We start from the raw sequence: 20,740 nt of genomic DNA on the forward strand, positions 1-20,740 counted from the left end.
GTGCTGGAGAGGAATGCTTCTCCATCACCCCCATTCCAGGATGCCAAAGTGTCACCAGAAAAACTCCCTGGACCCCAAATGTTTCCAGCATCCACTAACTGGACTTCATCCCTGACTTCCTGGTGTTCAACTTCTGAAGAGGGAAGCCAGTTTTTAATAAACTCCCAAAATACCAAGAGGTTACACCCTGTCCCTTTATGTGGGATTCCAAAGTAAATTTCAATCATATGCTACACTAGGAAGTAGCGCTTCTCCTGCTAAGAAGGGGGAAAAAGCACAACTTGACCCTGAAGAGGACTCTACTACAAAAAGAGGAGGATGGCATAAGAGGGGCCGATTTACCTGCCCCTAAAAATCAGCTTGGGCCAGTTGGCACACAAAAGCCATATGCTTTTTTTCTTTTTCTTTTTTTTCCGATGATTCATTGGTTGCCTATAACACCCAATGCTCATTCCATCGAGTGCCCTCCTTACTGCCCATCACCCAGTTACCCATCTTCCCACCCACCTCCCCTCCAAGAACCCTCAGTTTGTTTCCAAGAGCCATATGCTTCTTGATGCTTGCTTCCCTGCTTTACTAATCAGACTAGAGTTCCATCACCCTAGACATTTTTAGTCACCAGGTGTTTTTTTTCTCTCTCTTTCCCTCTTTCTCTCTCAACCTCTTAATCTCTCTCTCCCTCCCTCTCTCTCTTTCTCTCTCTCTCTCTTTCCAGAATTCTCTCCCCCCTCTCTCTCTCTCTGGTATAAGTCCATGCCTGGAAAAAAAAATGAAAAGAAAAACAATTAAGAGGGAACGGTGTCTTTAATCTCAAGGAAAGGAGCCTTAAACAAACCTTCCGTGCGGATGTCCCCAGGAGCGCGAGCCAAGCCAGGGCGGTGCCATCTAAGCGGCCCCCCACCACTTAGCTCAGGCCTGGGTAGATCCAGGAGCTAAACAGAAGCTAGGATTGCACAGAACCTGAAGCCCACCTGCACTCAAAAGCACACCAGTGCAAATCTATCACATAATCTAGGTTATTAGGCAGCCATTCATGCTGTTTCCCTCCACCATGCATGTAGACAATTAAGAGTCAAGTGGGGGGGGGGGAGCACCTGACTGGTTCAGTTGGTGGAGCACACGACTCTTGATCTCAGGCTTATAAGTTGGAGTCCCACATGGCGTGTAGAGAATACTTAAAAAAAATAAAATCTTAAAAACAAAAAATAAGAGTTGAGTAGGTAGAACTGTAAGATTGACAGCTTGCCCTGAGCCTAGGAAGATGAAGAATCAGAGCTCACATTACCCATTCCAAACAGCCCCCCAAATCCTCCTATAATCACAGGCATTAGTGTCAAAACGGAATCCATGACATTTTGTCTTTTTTTATCATTTTACTCACTAAGAAGCAAGCAAAGGACAACAGCAGCATTTGAATTAATGCCTTCAAGTCTACCTTCCCCAGGAAAACAAAGACTATAATGTAAGGGACAATCCCACTAAGCAGCTTGGCAGGGAGTCCAGTCTTACTCCTTTTCTTTTGGGGGAGGGAGATTCTGAAATACACAACCTTCCCACCTACAGTGAACAGCATCCCATCGTTATGTAAGTAATAGCGCCTTCAAGGGGGAAGTGCCGTATGGAAATATAAAAATAGTAAGACAATCAGATATTCCAATTTTACCTTTTTACAAACACTTAAAAAATGCATCAGTACAAATATAATGAAATGCAGAAACCTATCTAACTAGGAACCCTCTCTGGTCAGTTCTTTCCCCTCTGTAAAATAGAGATTACAAGTTGCTCTCCTCTGTCTACCACCTGCCTCAGTAAGATATGTTCCGCTGACATACGAAATTTCCTCAATTCTGTGATGGAAAATTGTATGTCTGATTCAGTTAAATAACTATATGTTAGATAGTTAATATCTATTCCCGTCTGGTAAGAGATTCTATTCTTACTTTCCTTGGGACGATTGTCTACAATGGTAACATAATCAACCCCCGGGGTAATATTCCCTGATCCGCAGGCTGCTTTGCACCTGCGGTTTGCCTTTTGTCAGAGGTGGGCGTGCAAAAAGGCAGGTGGAGGAGGGGGGGGGTGAGAATTAAATGGTTTATTTCTCATGTGAATAGGAGGAGCCCTTTATTCCACCTCCTGAAAAACTCCATTAAAAGCTCTCGCTGCCCCTGGACAACCACAGGACAGGTTCATCAGCAGGGAGCCAGCATGGCCAGTAAGTCCAAATTTATTGACTATATCGATGAAGCTTTGGAAAAATCAAAAGAAACGGCGCTTTCTCGCTTGTTTTTCGTTCATCAGGGGATTCCGTACCCAATCACCATGTGCACCTCAGAAACTTTTCAGGCCTTGGACACCTTTGAAGCCAGAAGTGATGACATGGTGCTCGCATCTTATCCAAAGTGTGGTAAGTGACAAATCATTTTCTACAAGGGCACGTTTTCGTGGTCTGTAGGTTGGGCAGGGTGCAGGGCAAAGGTTGGGGAGGAAGGCAGTTCATCTCTACACGAAGCTAGCCAGAAATCAGTGAGGAGGATGACTAAGATGTTTAAGAGCATACCCTGTGAAATCAATAACTAGAACTGCTAGATTTAGAAACCTCGGTGTCTGAGGGCGGAGGTCTGCTGGATGATGGATGTAGAAAGGATGCGTGGTGGGGCTAGCTACCAGGAAGATGAGTGCAGCGAAGTCCGTATGCTATCAAGCACTGAGAAGAATAGAAGCTTTCTTCTTGATTCTTGACTAAAGACAAAACCATGGCCATGTCTATAATGCATATGATGATTTGCACATAATAGACTGCTTTTCAGGATCAAGCATCATCAATCCTGTAGTTCCGCAAACCAGTTTTACATGGTGATTCATCAATGGAGGATGAGACATTAAGAATCTAAATTCTCCTATTTCTCCAATCTCACAATCTACTTTTGATTTTTTTAACTGTTATTTCATCTCTAAATGTTTATTAAAGCCATCTTTCTGTTAATTGATGCTGGGTTTTTATAAAATCAAAATTATATATACTCCTATAGAAAATATTCATAACATAAGGGAAAATAATATGTGATATATAATAAACAATCATTTCTATAACATAACATTGTTCTGTAAGGAACATATTATAGATTGAAGAAGTTTTGCCGTTTGTTAATGGAAAAATCTGAAAAATAAGATAACTTGAATTTTGTACTAACATAAGTAAGAAATGCTCTGTTTTCCACAGAACTCTGTTTCTTTCCATAGCCTAGTTTATTTCAAATGAGGAAGAACAGATTGTACATACCACAGGAGGTTTTAATTTTTATGATATATATGTGAAAGTAACATGCCTTTGCTGTCTCAAGACTCCTTAATGAGCTTTGATTCTTGATTTTTCCTATAGGCTCAAATTGGATTCTTCACATCATTAGTGAATTGATATTTGCTGAATCTAAAAAAAAGTATGAATATCCAGAATTCCCAATTCTTGAATGTGGAGACCCAGAAAAATACCAGGTTGGTACAAAACAGCTTCTAAACTTACAGTAAATTATCATAGAAAGACTTCCTCCATTTGGGGAATATTTTTAGTTTTGAGTTCAGAAAGTACAGTCCTAGTAATCATGGCAACTTATTTTGTGCTCACCATGTAATCCCAGCACTTTTCAAGGATTATCTCGTTTCATGGCAAAATAACCTCATCACCATTTTACAAAAGGTAAAACCATTAGAAACTTACCCAAGGTCAAGGGCTAAGATTTGAACCCAAGTTTTCCAATTCGAGCTTCTTAACCTCTGCACAATATAGACAGCCTACCTATACAAGAAAAACAGGAGGGAAAGCAAGACGAGAAACCTGAAGAAAAATTAAAACCAGTGTTGCCTGCCTGGCTCGGTCAGTAGAGCCTGTGACTCTTGATCTCAGGGTTGTGAGTTTGAGTCCCATTTGAGTGTAGAGATTACTTAAAAAATAAAATCTTAGGGGCGCCTGGGTGGCTCAGTCAGTTAACCAGTCAACTCTTGGTTTTGGCTCAGGTCATGATCTCAGGGTCTTGAGGTTGAGCCCCGGTCTGGCTGGGCACCCTGCGTGGAGTCTGCTTGTCTCTCTCCCTCCCCCGATACCCACCCCCACCCCCCACCACCTTGCATGTACTCTCTCTCTCAAATAAGTAAAATCTTTATTTAAAAAAAAAAACTTAAAAAAATAAATATAAAAAGCAAAATCTTAAAAAAAATTGAAATGAAAAAAGCTTTGTCTCTGAAGACAGAGACTTGGGTGCGATGCCAGCAGGAGGGTTTTCTAAGGCCCAGATCATCCTGCTCCTGGTTTACATCAGCAGCCCCCAGACTTTTCCTAGTGAGACATTACCTTTGATGTCCCTGCCTCCGTGATGACTCTGGTGTGTGTGTGGGGGGGAGGGGAACGGGGATGGGAAAGGATCAAGTAGTAGCTGAGAGAGAAAGTCACCAGTGTGTGTAAAGGTTCTCAACAAGCCATCCTACCTGTTCTAATTCACCTTACCATATGTTATTACTCACTTGGTCAGTATAACTAAGTGGGGCTTGGGTGTGAGACAGGGCGTTCTGGTCCCTGCCGGGGAAGGCAAGAAAAGGGTGGGAGGAAGGATCTGCCTCAGGACTTCAGTGCCTGGACAGGACAAGTGAGAGGGGGACCATCCCCAGCCCTACCTAGATACACCAGAAATGCATTTGGGAAGGGAAGGCTGTATTCAAGGGGAACCCCGATCTCAGCAAAACTTTGAGAAGGGTTTACCACCAAGACTCCCAACAAGCGGACAGAAGAACGCAGTTCCTAAAAATGAAGTCATTGGATTGGGACTTAGGAAGCGGTTTCTGGAAAATGACAGAGACACTTGGCATGATGACAAATATAAACTGAAAAGTTGGATCTCAGATGGAAGGAAGCGCATTTCCATGGATGGGGCTCAAGTCACAGGAAATCACATGCAAATGAGATGTGCAGGGACTTGGGGGCAGGCTGGAGTGGGAGGTAAGTGGGCATCCTGCATGCATGCGGTTGGCTGCAACCTCAGAAGGCATCCGAGGCCCTAGCAGCCACAGCAGGGCCCAGATGTGGGCGGTCGGCCCCGGCTCAGGATGCGTGGACAGGAGTCTTAAAAAGCTTTTTCCTAGGTAAGAAACGATGGGCCAATGAAAAGCCCCACTGGTTTCCCCTGTCCATTTTTTCTAAAGAGGGTGTTTAGCGTCAACTTTACAACTTATGCTAACATTTCCCTAGTTTTCCAACTTTTTAAAAAATAAACTCTCTACCTGAGGTGGGGCTTGAACTCACGACCTGAAGATGAAGAGTGGCATGCTCTGAGCCACCAGGCACCCCTATTTTAAAATGGAAATCAGTAAGAGGATGAGCTTTCCTTAATAGTCACTCACTTTACAGAAAACTTTCCTAAAATACGTATATTTTCCTGGGGTGCCTGGCCGTCTCAGACCGTGGAGCATGCAACTCTTGATATCAGGGTTGTGGGTTAGAGCCCCACATTGGGCCTAGAGATTACTTAAAAAAAATAAATAAAATAAAATAAGTATATTTTCTGAAGCTATAGCTGTATCTAGTCTCTATGTTGCTTATAGTTTCGCCATATCACATTTTCATCGACATTTTATTATATGCATATCAGTTTGGGTACAGTTATTTCTCATTTTCTTCCTGGATATTTTTCGAATCCTTTTAGGAACTTTACCGTTTCTCATACGCCTTTTTGTGATTTTTGGCCACGCACTGTAGTGGAAACAGCATTCTATAACTTAATCTGAAAATCACCATCTGTGCGATTTTGTACAAAGCACTTAAAACCTCAAAGCCTATCGTTAATCTCTAAAATGGGGGTTATAATACCTACCTGAGAGGATTGCTGTGAATGAATGTGAAAGTGACATTCAAAACTAAAAATTAGGCCGGCTGGATGTAAATCAAGTATGATGACTGTTAATCACCGCTTGGGCCCGTATCATTGACTTAATTTTTTTTTTAATTTTTAAAACCTCATTTTATTTTTTGCCCTTGCTTGCGTTGGGATCTCCACTAAGTTTTTACAGAACAATTGGCTACAAAATGTCTAAGTATCATTTTATCACTGGAAATAATGTGACCAAGCAGTGAGTGGCCTCTATAAGTACGGAAATAAACTTGAAGCTTTAGCTCATACAGCATACTACAGGCCTGATTTTAGGATAAAACCCTTACCCCTGGCAGGTTAAACAGATAACTGCATTTTTTAAATTATCAGCAGGAGTAGATACACACAAAGAATCAATGACTGAGTCCTTACACTGACAAGAATTTCTTTTGTAAAATAGTGACTGTGCACTTTCAGGTTCTGTTGGGATATTTGATTGAATGGAAAAATTTTAAATTATTTATTTATTTGAGAGAGAGAGAGAGATTAGGAGAGAGCACGAATGGAGTGGTCGGGGGTGGGGGGGGTGGGGGGGGTGGAGGGAAGCAGGCTCTCCGCTGAGGAGGGATCCCAGCTTGGGGCTTGATCCCAGGACCTGGGGATCATGACCTGAGCTGAAGGCAGATGCTTAACTGACTGAGCCACCCAGGTGCCCCTGGAATTTTTTTGGTAAAAGAAAAATCTAGATATTAAAAATAGGTTCAGAGGAGCTATGGTAAAACTTAAATATTTCTGTTAAAGACCTTGAATATAGAAGAGAGCCAAATTAAGTCAAGGAGTAGACTACAGATTATGAGCTGTCTTGAACAAAAAGAATTTGATGTGATTGTGAGAAAATGTAAACTATTCAAAAAGTGACAAAAAAAAAAAGAGGTGAGCCAGATCCTACAAGGAGATTTAAAAGAATGATTTAAAATTTTTTTATGATTTTCTCCATTCCTCACCCCCACAAAGTAAGAAAACAGAAAAAAATTAAAAATTGAAGGAGGAGGGGTGCCTGGGTGGCTCAGTCGGTTGAGCGTCTGACTCTTGATTTTGGCTTAGGTCATGATCTTAGGGTTGTGAGATGGAGCCCAGCCCCGCCCCACACAGACTTCCCTGCTGGGGGTGGAGCCTGTTTAAGATTCTCTCTCCTCCTCTGCCCTTCCCCCACCCCGGTGCGTAAGCGTACTCTTCCTTTCTCTCTAAAACCAAAAATATTGGAGGAGGAAATGGAGAAGGCATAACAATAGCGATGCTCGAAACTAGCATTCAGATACTCCACTTACAAATGATTGACCATACGACACACACACACACTTTCACGTTATTGTGTATATTTTTAAGAGAATGAAACAGTTTCCATCGCCAAGGATTTTGGCCACTCACCTCCATTATGACAAATTACCTGGGTCCATCTTCAAGAATAAAGCCAAGGTGAGTGTCCCTTCTTACTCGTATTTCAATGCGATGTTTTTAATGTCTAGATATTGCCTTTCTGAGCTATGTGATGAATTTTGCATCTTATAGAATTTTAATAAATGATGCGTGAGATTTGATATTTCTTCTGTTGTTTCTTTCTTCAGATTATATTTGCTATAGTTTCATGCAAAGCAAATGCATTTTCAGCTAGGATATAAAACATATACCTAGAATTGAAGATATTTTAAAATCTGCTTCATAGCGAATAGATTTTAGAATCCCACTAAGATATTTAGAGTGTTTAACAAAAGAGTACAATCTAGGAAACCAAGCAGAAGGGGTTTTGTTGTTGTCTCTGATGAGCTTTACTTACCTGAGGTCTGAAACAATTTTATTTCTGAATTTCACGTATAATAGCAAACGTCATGTCACGCGTACATAACCATAGGTGTGTTAGCTACTCTTATCGCTGTTTGATCTTCTCCCACCAAACTCTGAACTTTATTTTCATTTTCCTTAATACTATTCTGCAATTTGTACTTTGCCGTTCAACTTTCCAGGTCATGCCTTTATGGCTATCCTAATGAGCTTGCTCTTTTTTCCTTTTCGATATCTTCTACATACGCCTTTTTACTAAGTTCATTAGCAGAAGTTCTCTGCAACAACATCAGTCTGCTTTTTCTTCTTTTTTCCCCCCTCTCCCCAAATTTCCCCCATCTGCTACCCCCTCTTCCTCAGTTTCTTACTGTCATTCTTTCTCTATAAGTTAACAAAATTAAGTCGTATACAAGAGTACACAATGATATTGCTCAACCCTTCACTTTTCCAAAGTTCAAAACATAGGCCTGAATAAATTAACTTAATTTTCTCTCCCTAGATACTGGTGATATTTCGAAACCCTAAAGATACGGCAGTATCTTTTTTCCATTTCCACAATGATGTCCCTGATATTCCAAGCTATGGTTCTTGGGATGAATTCTTCAGACAGTTCATGAAAGGACAAGGTATAGCTGTTGGCAAAAGACTTCTTACCTCAACAGATGACCACATTAAGTACAAAAAATCAAATGTGTTTTACAGTAAAGAAAGAAAGAAGATTAAGGAGGATCCAGGAACCAAACCGTTGCTTTTAAATGAAGTTTTATAGCATCACCAGTTCTGCGCATCAAACAATAATACACTAGTGTCTTTAAAAATAATTTGGGCAGTTCATATGTTGACTATGAGTCCGGGGTGGCCATAGAACAGGCATGGGACAGGGGTGCCTGGCTGGCTCAGTGGGTAGAGCATGCAATTCTCGATCTCGGAGTTATGAGTTGGAGCCCCATGTTGGGGATAGAGATTACTAAAAATAAATAAATAAAAACTTAAACAAATAATAGAATAAAAGTTAAAAATCTTAAAAACCCACCCCTAAGATATTCGTTTGCCAGAAAGGAAATCAGCTTTGCCAGACCATGTTGATATTTTACCTCCGGTTATTGCTAACTGCAATTTTATAAGTGTCTGCTGATGCTCCAGGTTCTGAAGTGGGTGTTGTATGTGCATAATTTCGTTTAAGACCATAACAAACTATGAATAAGGCAGTAGTCTCCCCTTGCACAGATGAGGAAACTGATCAAAAAAGTTGAATCACTTGCCAGTGGTCCCACTGCTTGTAGGTATCTGTGACTCTACTCCCATGGGTATAGTGGCCAGAGATTAAAGATGCTTTCTCTAACTGTTGGCTCTCTTGAGTCTTACAATGGAGTAGAAGATAGAATTAATGCCAGATGACCCTAGAAAGGAAGCTATTGACAGGTCACCCCAAGAGGACCACTTTCGAAGGTGACCAGCCCAGCAACCACATGCATGGACACTGGGTACAGTATGGGGATTGGGATGTAGGACAGAAAAAAATAGTGCACAGAAGGTGCTTACGAAGTTTAGTTTGTCTGGAAGCCGCTCATGGAGACTGGACGGAGGAGGCAGTTAAGGCAACCCCCTTGGTAACCCGAGAGGACATTGAGTGATGAGAAAGCTGTCATCACTGGAACAATCTATCGTAGGGAATCTTGGTGGTTCTATCCCCCCTTTCAGCCTAATTATTTGATTGACAGTGATAAAATGTGCCAAGCTTAACTTGAATAAAGTTTCTGCCTTACAAACTTGTTAAATTCAACTTATGGAGGAAGCTCAATGTACTGGGAAACATACAGGATTTGGAATGAGAGGTCTGGATTGGACTTCATTGCTTGTTATGATATATTAATCCATAATACTAGAGAGAATAAAATAGTTACCACTTACTGAACAATTATTACATGCTAGGCACTATATGCTATCCCTAGCATGTATTTTTTAAATTTCATTTCTCATAAGAACACTATGAGGATAAATACTATTATTGTCCCCATTTTATAAAGATGGAAATAGAGGCATAAGAAGGTCACACAGTCATTAAGTAGCAGAGTTAGAACTTTAATTAATTAGTTAATTTTTAAATTTAAATTCAATTATTTAACATATCGCATGTTATTAGTTTCAGAGGTAGAGTTCAGTGATTCATCAGTCTTATAGAATAGCCAATGAGCAGAGCTAGAACTTAAATCCAGGTTCAAATCACTCATGCCTGGGTCAAAAGACATTTGATCCCTGTGAACCTTGGTTTCCTTGCTTCTAAAGGAAAGATAAGAGTGTCCGACCGACAGGGAGTGGAACAGTACAGCGTTTTGTTTGTTTGGCAGCGCTAGCTCTGGTATCAGACAGATGTCGAAAGATGACAATACTCGTAACTTACTAACCACGTGACCTAGAGGTGGTTACTTAACTTCTTTTCTATTTCCCCATCAACAAAATAGGTATAGAAATTGTACCTATCACATTGGGTTGCTTTCAAGATTGAAGGATAAAATGTATCAATTAATAGTGCATTTGGAAGGACAGAAAACCTGACCACAATGGCCTAAACAGATTGGGTTTTATTTTTCTTACTAAACAAGAAGGCTGAAGGTAGGCAGCTGGTTCAGCTGCCCAGTGATGTCGGGCCAACACCTCTGACATTTCCTTGGCCTCTCCCTTGGGCGTTTTGCAACAATCTCTCAAGTTGGGTACTGTCCCTCCAAGCATCCCCTTCAGTTCATGAAGAAGGCTCATCAGGACAGCAGACTCATGCTTGTGTCTGGCTGGCCACAACCACATCCTGTGACCAACCACAGCTCTAAGGGAGGATGAAAAACAGGAACCCAATCTCTCACAATTGGCTTACACCCAAGTAATCAGAGTTTGGGTGGCAACAAAAACGGAAGTGTATCGGATAGTGGGCATGAAACTTACAATGTTTGCCACAACAAATAAAACATGTAGAAACAGCCTGGCTCAAAACAAGGCCTGCTTGATGATGATAATGATAATAATTATGAGAATATTCTTATTATTAATGATAGAGTAATAATGGCTAAAGTTTGTTGAGTGGGTACTATGAATCCGGCACTGTTTTAAGCATTTGATATGTGTTAATTTGGTACAAGTTGAATGTATGAATCTACTTTTTCAACCAAAGTTTTTAAAGTCTAAAAATACATCAAGTATTTTTGATTAAAAAAACCTAGCATTCAAATTGAGGCTCTCTGTAAGTGTAAAATACCCACTGGCTTTGGAAGCCTCAGAATATACAAAAAGAAATGTGATGTTTTCTTAATAACTTTTTATTTTGATTACATTTGGAAATGATAATATTTGGGGATATATTTGGTTAAACAAAATATCAAAATTAATTTCACCTGTTTCTTTTTTTCTTTTTTGTAAAAGATTTATTTATTTATTTGAGAGAGAGAGAGCACACAAGTGGAGGGGCAGAGGGGGAGGGAGAGAGAATCTGAAGCAGACTCTGGCGGGGAGGGGTGTGTGCTGGATTTCATGACTCCAGGATCATGACCTGAGCTGAAAGCAGGAGTCTGTCGCTCAACCAACTGAGCCACCCACGTGCCCCTCTTTTTGCTTTTCTTAATGTGGCTACTGGAACACTTAAAATTACAGATATTGGGGCACCTGGGTGGCATAGTCAGTTAAGCGTTGGACTCTTGGTTTCAGCTCCATGATCTCAGGGTCATGAGATCAACCCCAGAGCATCTGCTTCAGCTTCTCTCTCCCTATCTCTCTGCCCCTCCCACGTGTGCACTCTCTCTCTCACTCTCTCTCTCTCAAATAAATAAATCTTTAAAAATAAAATAAAATTACAGATATGGCTTGCACTAAGTTTCTATTGGGCAATGCTGATCTAGATAACATCTGTCTCGTCATTTCTTTCTTTCTGGCACTGTCAGTTTTCATGTATCATTCACTATTTCTGAATTATTTTATTCACCTAAATGTTCATGAATGTCTGATAGTTTTTATCAAACCACTTTTGAAACCTGCTTAGTTGTGTTATTAGTTATGAAAATAATAAATTGAATAGAAATCTGATAATAGGAATGGTTTATGCCAATTCTTCTGGAGCAGGGATTTGAAAGGACAAATAAACATCTTGTTTGAGGGGTACCTGGGTGGCTCAGTCGGTTAAACGTCAGACTCTTGATTTTGGCTCAGGTCATGATCTCAGGGTCATGAGATCAAGCCCCTCATGAAGCCTCTTGGTGGGTTCTGCACTTGGCGAGGAGTCTGCTTCTCTCTCTCTCTCTCTCCCTCTGCCCCTCCCCCCACTGGTGTGTGCTTTCTCTAAAATAAAGAAATAAATCTTTTTTAAAAACCATCTTGTTTGAGCATGTATACATATGTATAGTTTATATTTTAGAGCCTAAATTAACCATCTATCATTTTAACCTCAGTTATTTAAAATTCCTTAAGAATTTTTTTCCCTGTGCTTCTAGTTTCTTGGGGAAGTTATTTTGATTTTGCCATTAACTGGAACAAACATCTTGATGACGAAAATGTTAAGTTCATATTATATGAAGACCTGAAAAAGGTGAGATTATGATTATTGACATCCTATAGCAAAATTTCTTATAAAATATAACATAGAGCAACTTACTTTTAATGTCTGGTTATGTGAGTATTGTATCCAATTAAAAGAAAAAGAATATTCCCAATATGTGGGACAGTGCTAGGGAAAAAAATACAATGCATAGGGGCTTAGATTATTTATTTCACAGAAATAAAATAATGCTTAGCAGTTTATTACTTAGAGTGGCTACTTTATTTTCCTGCTATGATAGTCCAGTTTAAGAATGGCAACAATAATAGGTAGGTTTCCGTTGAGATTTAATTGAACATGCATTTGGCTGTGAACTGATTTTTCCATATAATGTTATTTTTTAAATTGTTTATTCATGAACGTTTAGTGAGTGAGTGCTCAGCATTGTTCTAGGCCCTTGTGATACATCAGTGAACAGACCAGACAAAGTTCACTGCCCTGGAGAAGCTTACCTTCCAGCTAAAGAAGATAGGGAGAGAGAAAGATAAATAATAAATACAATATTTTATTAATGTTTATAATATGTGAGAGAAAATAAATGGCATAGCTGATTAAGGAAAACTGGAAATGCTAGGTAGGGGTGGGGAATTGGGATGCTGGACATACCCCCGTATAAAATAGGGTAGTTGGCTGAAGCCCTATGTTAAGTATGTGATTTGAGCAAATATCTAAAGAAGAAGGGAGTGAACCAAGTAGGTAACTGGAATAAGAGCTTTCCAGGCATACAGAATTAACTGAAGCAAAGGCTCTGAGTAGGAATGTTCCTGGCATCGTTAAGTGACACGAAGGAGGTGAATGTGGCTGGGTCAGTAGGGATGAGCCAGGGGAGGTTAACCAATGAGAACAGAGGCAAGGGAATGAGATAGAGTGAAGTATGGGAATCATGTGGCAGGCCTTTGAAATTCCTTTGGCTTTCACTCTGAAATGGGAAGCCATTGTAGGATTTGAGAAGAAGAGTGATAGGAGTTGGTGTGTTTTTAATAGTCTCATTCTGGTTGGTGTATGAGAACGTACTGGAGAGAAGCAGACAGTGTAGAGAAACCCAAGAGGAGAGTACTGCAGTAGTCCAGGCCAAGGAAGATGGTGGCTCAGGCCAGAAGGGGCAGTGAAAGTGATAAGTGGTTGAATTCTGAATATATGTTAAGGAGAGCTAATAGGATTTGCTTCTGGACTGAACGGGAGAAAGAGTGGTGAGAGAAAAAGAAAAATCAGATAAGACTCCAATATTATTGGCCTGACCAACTGAGAGGATTGAGTTGTCATCATTTGAGTAGGAGATGCCAGCAGGCGAAAGTGGGATTGTGGGAAAGATCAGCGGTTTGGTTTTGGATATGCTTAGTCTGAGATGTTTATCAGTCATCTAAATGGATGAGGTCAGGTAGGCAGTTGGGTATAAAAGTCTTGAATGAAGAGAGAGCTCTGGGCTGTATATATAAATTTGGGATATGGATGGTGTTTAAAGTCATGAGATTACATACCCCTATATGTAAGTATACAGACAGAGAAGAGAAGACCAAGAACTGAGCCCTGGAGTCCCCCATAGAGAGAGTTTGGAAAACAGGAGGAATCAGCAAAGGAGCCAGAGGATTGGCTATAGAGGTAGAGGGGAAGACAGAGTCCCGGAACTCCAGTGAAGAAAGTATGGTAAAAAGAAGGGAGTGTGTGATGCTTTCTAGTGGAAGTGAGGTTTAACACCAGTCCCCCCTGACATTCTTATCAAAGGAAAGTATAACCGAACCCTTCCCTTCCGTCGATAGAGTGCATTTATGGAACATGAAAGAACATACCAATTTAGTCCATTCTCCTTCTAGGCTAGAATAATGTGTCTAAAACTTGTGTTTTATGGAACGTCAGTGTTGCCCGGATGTTAATAATTCTTGCTCAGAGGTTGCCTATTCAAACTGATTTTGGAACTGCTATTCCTTTGGGACATTCACATTGCAAGCTGGCATAGCAAAGACTAAGAGAGCCTGCAGGAAAAACAAACGAACAAAAAGGTTATCTTTATTTCACCAAAAGGATTCCACACTTATCTGACCTCAACCCTTCACCCTCCTTTTTTTTTTCATGAAACATCTGTAACCACCCTTGAAATAAATTAGTGTTCTATAGAATACAGCTCTAGGAGATTTATGAATCTTCACTGGTCAGCAATACTGTTGAGGGGGTTCATGATTTATGAGGGTATTTAGACGAGATAAATTTCAAGACTCCTCGTTTTCATGATTCTAAAAATTAGACTTTCACGATGGAATTAAATGTAGGATTCAGAAGAAAAGGGAATTGAAACGAGCACATACAATTACATGAATTTCCTCAGCTCATCTAGACTGGTGCTTGTTAATAAAATGAGTATCACCTTAGATGAGATTCTTACCTACTACTTCATGCTTACTACCATTATTTGTATCCTGGAGAGTTTAGGAAGAGTCATACATTGAAACTACAAAGCAAAATCAACACAGAATATCATGTAGGGCTATCTCGAATACTGATACAGAAGTGTCAAAGGAAGTCTAAAGATAGTGAGATAAATAGAGGAGTTAGAGAGCTAGGCTTAGTGAATCCATTCTGGCTAAGAAGCCTGTCTTTGCTACAGCATGATTCCCATAGAAAGAAGTTTATCCTTGAAAATTTTGTTTTCAGAACCTGGCTGCTGGAATAAAACAAATTGCTGAGTTCTTTGGATTCTCCTTAACTGGGGAACAGATTCAATCCATCTCGGCCCAGAGTACCTTCCAAGCAATGCGAGCAAAGTCTCAGGAAACGCATGGTGCTGTGGGCCCGTTTCTGTTCCGCAAAGGTAAAGTCGCACTGGGTTCTGGGACACCCATCAATTTGCATGTAATAGGCAATCTGAATAACTAGACCTTAAATTAAGACAGGATTTCCTTTTTCTCTCCCTCGACAAGAAGTTTGAACCATCAGTTCAGAACTAGACTGGCAGGTCACCAATATCTCAGTTCCTTCTCCCTTTCTGCTTATCACTTTGTGATGGCAAGACAGCCGCCAGAACTCCGCCATCACATTAAAATTAAAGGATTGCTTTATTAAAATAAAAAGGGAAGAGCAAGAGACAGAATCACGTGTATTAGCTGAGTGGGGTCCCTTTAAAGAACTTTGTGGGAAGCCTCAGCAGTAACTTTGTACACCTCACTGGCCACCTCTCACTGCACTGTTGGATGGGAACTGTGATTTTTTTTTTTTTAGGAGAGCACATTATCACCAAATTAAAAACAGGGTTTTGTCGATAAAGGAGGAGATAATGAATACTAGATAGGCAACTAGCTATCTCTGTCCCTTGTTGATTTTACTACGCTTCATTAAAGCATTCTAATTTCTTGCGGAAATTTATGATGATACAGCTTAGGGATTACCAGGGTTTTTTTTATTGCATATTTAATGAGAGTATAATGTGATTTAGAGACAGCACATATCACAACGACAACTATCATTTATCAGGCATCTATCATGTGTTAAACCTTCGCTGGGCGTAAATTTTATAGCAAAAAAAAGATATCAATTCCTCAATTTTACGAATGTGGGCACCAAAGCTCAGGGATATTAATTTGTCCACTGCCACAAATGTAAACATACATTTCAAAAGGTTATGCAACAAGGAACTTGCACCTTCAACCCAAATCACCAAAAGATTCTAAGGAAAGATGTAACTTCCTTTATTAAAAGCAATAAGAAAAACATATCCTAATCTCAGGCAAAATATTAAATTTCTGCAAAATTTTCAGTATCTGAGGTCTTCACAAAATCCTGTTGTAAAATGATAACTTCTCAAGGGGAAAAGTATTTAAAAGACTTTACAGAAAAAAAAAATGACTCTCCAAAAGTGGAATTTTAGGTCTCAAGGCTTGAAACAGGGGTGGGGCTAAGAGATCACTGAAGCCTATTGTCCCTGCAGTGATCTAAAGAGCATGTCACCTCCCATGCCGCCGATGGGGAAGCCCCAGTCAATACTGGTAATTTTACAAGAGACTTACATTCGTTCTCAAGACTAATTTTCTTCGTGTGTGCATTTTCACATTTCAAAGTGAAATGCTACACTGAAAAATGGTAAAATCAAGAAGAAATAGGGGTGGGGGGATGGGCAAAAGGGGTGAAAGGGAGTGGGAGGTACACGTCTCCAGTTATGGAATGAATAAGTCACAGGAATAAAAGGCACAGCATTAGGAATGCAGTCAATGGTATTGTAAGTGTTGTATGGTGACAGATGGGAGCTACACTTGCGGTGAGCTCCGTACAACTTAGAGAGTTGTTGAACCTGCAACTGATGTAACACTGTGTGTCAACTATACAAATAAAAATAAAAAATAAAACAAAATGAAATAAAGTAGCTCAAAAAAAATCAGGAAGAAATATTCTAACAGATGTCCGGGTCTGTTGTTTTTTGTGTGTTTGCAGGTGAAGTTGGCGATTGGAAAAATTTGTTCAATGAAGCTCAGAACCAGGAAATGGATGCAAAATTCAAAGAGTGCTTAGCAGGCACTTCCTTAGGAGCAAAGCTGAAGTATGAATCCTATTGCCAAGCTTGATTTCTGGTCAATGCAGATACCAGGCGTGGATGTTTTATTTTCCTGACTAACAATTAAATTTAAATAACGGAAGAAGAAGTGGATCAAATAACCAAATAACGATAATTCAATAACATTTAGATATAATGTGAATTTAATAATACTAACAACATTTGACACTTTTGAACTCAGACTTGTTTGTTCGCTTTTGGAGGAAAGGCCGTTTAGCTCCAAAGGGGACACTCTGGCTAATGGGGGATGCTGGGCTTTTCACTTCTTTCATGCTCTGGGTTCACGTAAGAACATAAGCAGATACTATTAGAAACATGCCTAACTTGGTGTTTGAGTGTAGATGAGACAGCCCTCCCAATGATGCACGACTTTTTGTCCTCCCAGAATAATTCCTCTGTCTTTCACTACGGATCAAAGCATTTGTGGCTATCTCAAACTTACTGTTGGGGGAAGTGTAATTCCAACTCGGCACTGAAGTCAGATGGGTAAATCCCGTCCTCGTATGATTCAAGGAAAATGCATGGCTCATCTCCTCTGTGCATGTCCCTGCCGGAGGCCCTATGGAGGCCCCTCTCTTAAGGGGCTTTATGTTTCTAGTTGACACAACCTTTAGTTCAAAGCTAAATATTACAGATGGTGTTATTGTGGCATAAACGTGTTTCTACCACAGAATCCCAGGTAGTCATGTGGAATTGACAAGGGAAGGAAAAGCGTGTTCTAGAAAAAAACTTCTCCACAATCCTTAGACTCTTTACACCATAGCTAGTTACAGTTAAGAACAGAATGGTTCATAGAAAAGTTAAATAAAAGTGCTTTGAGAAAGACTGCAGGACTACTATTTCTGGTAGTATAATGGATTACATAAAACTGAAAACCTTCCTTCGGAACACCAAGAAAGGCTGGATTAAAATTCTTTAAAATTCTTTTAGTTGATAAGGGTGCCTGAGTGGCTCAGATGGTTAAGCGTCTGCCTTCGGCTCAGGTCATGATCCCAGGGTCCTGGGATTGAGCCCCACATTGGGCTCCTGCTCAGCGGGGAGTCTGCTTCTCCCTCTCCCTCTGCCTGCTGCTCTCCCTGCTTGTGCTCGCTCTGTCTGTCAAATAAATAAACAAAATCTTAAAAAAAAAAAATCCTCCCCTCCTCTGCTTTCTACTATAAATTAATTTGTGTTTGATTTTATGTTTATTACATCAAAAGCATCCTAACTGATCTAATATTCTGAAAACCACTTCTTGGTAAAAAAGTCACTACATTCACTAACTTAGTCAATAAATATTTATTGAGTGCCTACTATGTGCAGCCCCGAACTGAAAATGAGATGTTGGGCAAAACCCACACTGTGTCCTTAAGTGTTTAAATAGAAATTAGTTTCTTTCTTTCTTTTTTTTTTTTTTTAAGATTTATTTATTTAATTTTGGGGGCAGGAGGAGCGAATGGAGAGGGGAAAGAGAGACTCTCAAACAGACTTCCCCCTGAGTTGAGCGTGGAGCCACTCGCCGCTGGATCTCACAACCCACGAGATCATGACCTGAGCTGAAACCAAGAGTCAGATGCCTGACCTATTGAGACACCCAGGCGCCCCCCCATTTTTTTAATGGATTTACTTATTTATTTAAGAGAGAGAGAGAGGGAGCTGGGGGAGGGGCAGAAGGAGAGGGAGAGAGAATCTTAAGCTGACTCCCCGCTGAGCACAAAGCCTGACACAGGGCTCAATCCCACGACCCTGAGAGCTCGACTCAAGCTAAAACCAAGAGTCAGCCGCTTAACTGACTGCACTGCCCTTCTTTTAATGGACTGGTCTAGGATGCGTGTGGTTCAGGTGAGGCTTGATCCAGAGCTCAGACAAGGACCTGATTCTTAATCTTCACTTCCCTTCACTTCTCAACTCTATTCTCTCAGCATAGGCTCCATTTCCAGGGAGGTTTCCCATCTGCAGTACTGGAAACAGAAACCCCTGTAAGTATGTTGAGCATAAGGATTTAGTAGGAAACAAACTCGCATGTGTTGGAAGGGATGGCAGAAGGGAAACCAGGAGACTTCCGCTGTATCTGCCATCCAGAGTTCAGGACTGTGCCACTGCTGCCACCGCTGCAGCCACCACAGATGCCCCATGCCCTCAGAGAACTGACAAGGGACCTGGAGTCCGGCCCCTGTACACATTGCTGAGCATAGGAGCGTACTTGGGAGCTTGTCCTGTCACAGAAGGATGGTCTTTCCCTCCTTTCCATCTTCCAAATCTTGCACCACTGTTCATCAGTCATTGGCAGAACTCAAATGACGTCCAGAATTTTAACTCCATAGAAATCTGGAAATGTGATTTTAACCTCCCATACATTATAACCCGGGGGATAGGGAGACATAGAAGGGAGTGAGAATGGAAGCTAAATAAAAATTAGCAATATCTAGTGCAGTCCACTGCTTCCGCTAGTAATCTTTCAGGCCAACAACAGAACTATGCTCCCATCTAATGCTGCTGTTCTGCCCTTCAAACGAAAACATGCTTATCCTATCCCCTAATCTTTACACCCATTGCTATGTGATGTGCCTTCTTCTTCTCTTTTAGACACAAATTCCAGCTTAAGACACTCTAACCTAAAGATGATCTTATAACATTAACCACCACTAGCAAATCTCATCTAAAAGGAAAGGATAAAGCAATGAAAAGAAGTTCATTAATACCTACAAAAACAGAGCAAGGAGGAAAAATGTACAGCTTCTACTTTATTCTGCAGCAGGAAATGAGACTATAGTTGGTGTTATTACTGCCTTATTCATTGTTCTCTTTGCCCTCAGGAATCTTCCCAGCCAGCAGCATGACATAAACTTTCAATCCTGAAGGATTTGAGCCTCAAATGTCCTACCTTGTTGAACAGCTATAGATTCCCATTAACATGCAACACTGAACAGGGAATTACTAGAAGCAACTTTGGAGGAACTCCTGGGTTGAAGACATGCTTGTCCCTGACTCTGCTGTGCAGTTCCATCACTATTTTCCCTTGCTGATATGTATCGATCAGCCCTGCCTCTTCGGGAACCCCCTTATTTCCTTGCTGGCTTGATGGCATCATGAACCTGCAATATCCAGATGCAGTGTCAAATTCCTATTCAAGGAATTATGTGTCCCCTCGTGCAAACACAGCCTGATGGCATAGGAACAGGAAGCACTATTTTGCAAGTGCATAACTAGGTTTATGTTTTCGTTTTATTTTTTTAAAGATTTTATTTACTTATTTTAGAGAGAGTGTGTGCGCGCGTGGGCGCATGTGCTGCGGGGAGGGGCAGAGGGAGAGAGAGAAGCAGAGTCTCTGCTGAGCAGGGAGCCCCACGCTGGCTGATCCCAGGACCCTGAGATCATGACCTGTGCCAAAGGCAGATGCCTAACCGAATGAGCCACCCAGGTGCCCCAAACTAGGTTTAATTGTGGGACACAATTCTCTCACTTTTACTGTTTCCTGAGTTCATGTGTCCTGGTCATGGGAAAAACAGCAATTTGGTTTAGAACATAACTGCCCACGAAGGGCAGCACACCCAGCTTGCTCAGTGCCGTCTCCTACTTGGGGCTATACCTGAGTCTTCATTACTTCACCCTATTGTCCAATATGACCAGCTGCTTGGGGTAATGAGTTTCATAATGAAGTCATTGAATCCTATGGCAGTCTCCTCTTTTTTTGTAAAATGGGTTTCTCAGTGAGAGTTTTGATGACAGTGAGCAAGATATTCAGAATGTCGAGGAGTTAAGATGGCGGAGGAGTAGGAGACACCGTTTTCAGCCGGTCCCCCGAGTCGAGCTGGATAGGTACCAGACCAGCCTAAACAACCACGGAACCAGCCTGAGATGCAGGAAGACGCATCTGGATCTCTACAAATGAACATCTCCAGCGCTGAGTATTGAGGTACGAAGCGGGGAGCCATGAAACTGTGCACAGAT

The 20,740-nt window shown here is 40.9% G+C and overlaps 1 protein-coding gene across 1 annotated transcript; it reads left to right on the plus strand.

Annotated features, from left to right (window-relative positions):
• Window positions 1–2,208: 2,208 nt before the first annotated feature.
• Window positions 2,209–16,820, plus strand: SULT6B1 (sulfotransferase family 6B member 1). The gene is made up of 7 exons (XM_045808892.2): window positions 2,209–2,407; window positions 3,383–3,495; window positions 7,245–7,334; window positions 8,197–8,323; window positions 12,170–12,264; window positions 14,920–15,076; window positions 16,690–16,820. Exons 1-7 carry the CDS (start codon window positions 2,209–2,211, stop codon window positions 16,818–16,820), a joined length of 912 nt encoding a protein of 303 aa, XP_045664848.2.
• The last annotated feature ends 3,920 nt before the right edge of the window (window positions 16,821–20,740 follow it).

The sequence above is a fragment of the Ursus americanus genome, chromosome 7, assembly GCF_024610735.1.
Source record: "Ursus americanus isolate L20-20 chromosome 7, mUrsAme1.1.p, whole genome shotgun sequence".
NCBI lineage: Eukaryota > Metazoa > Chordata > Mammalia > Carnivora > Ursidae > Ursus > Ursus americanus.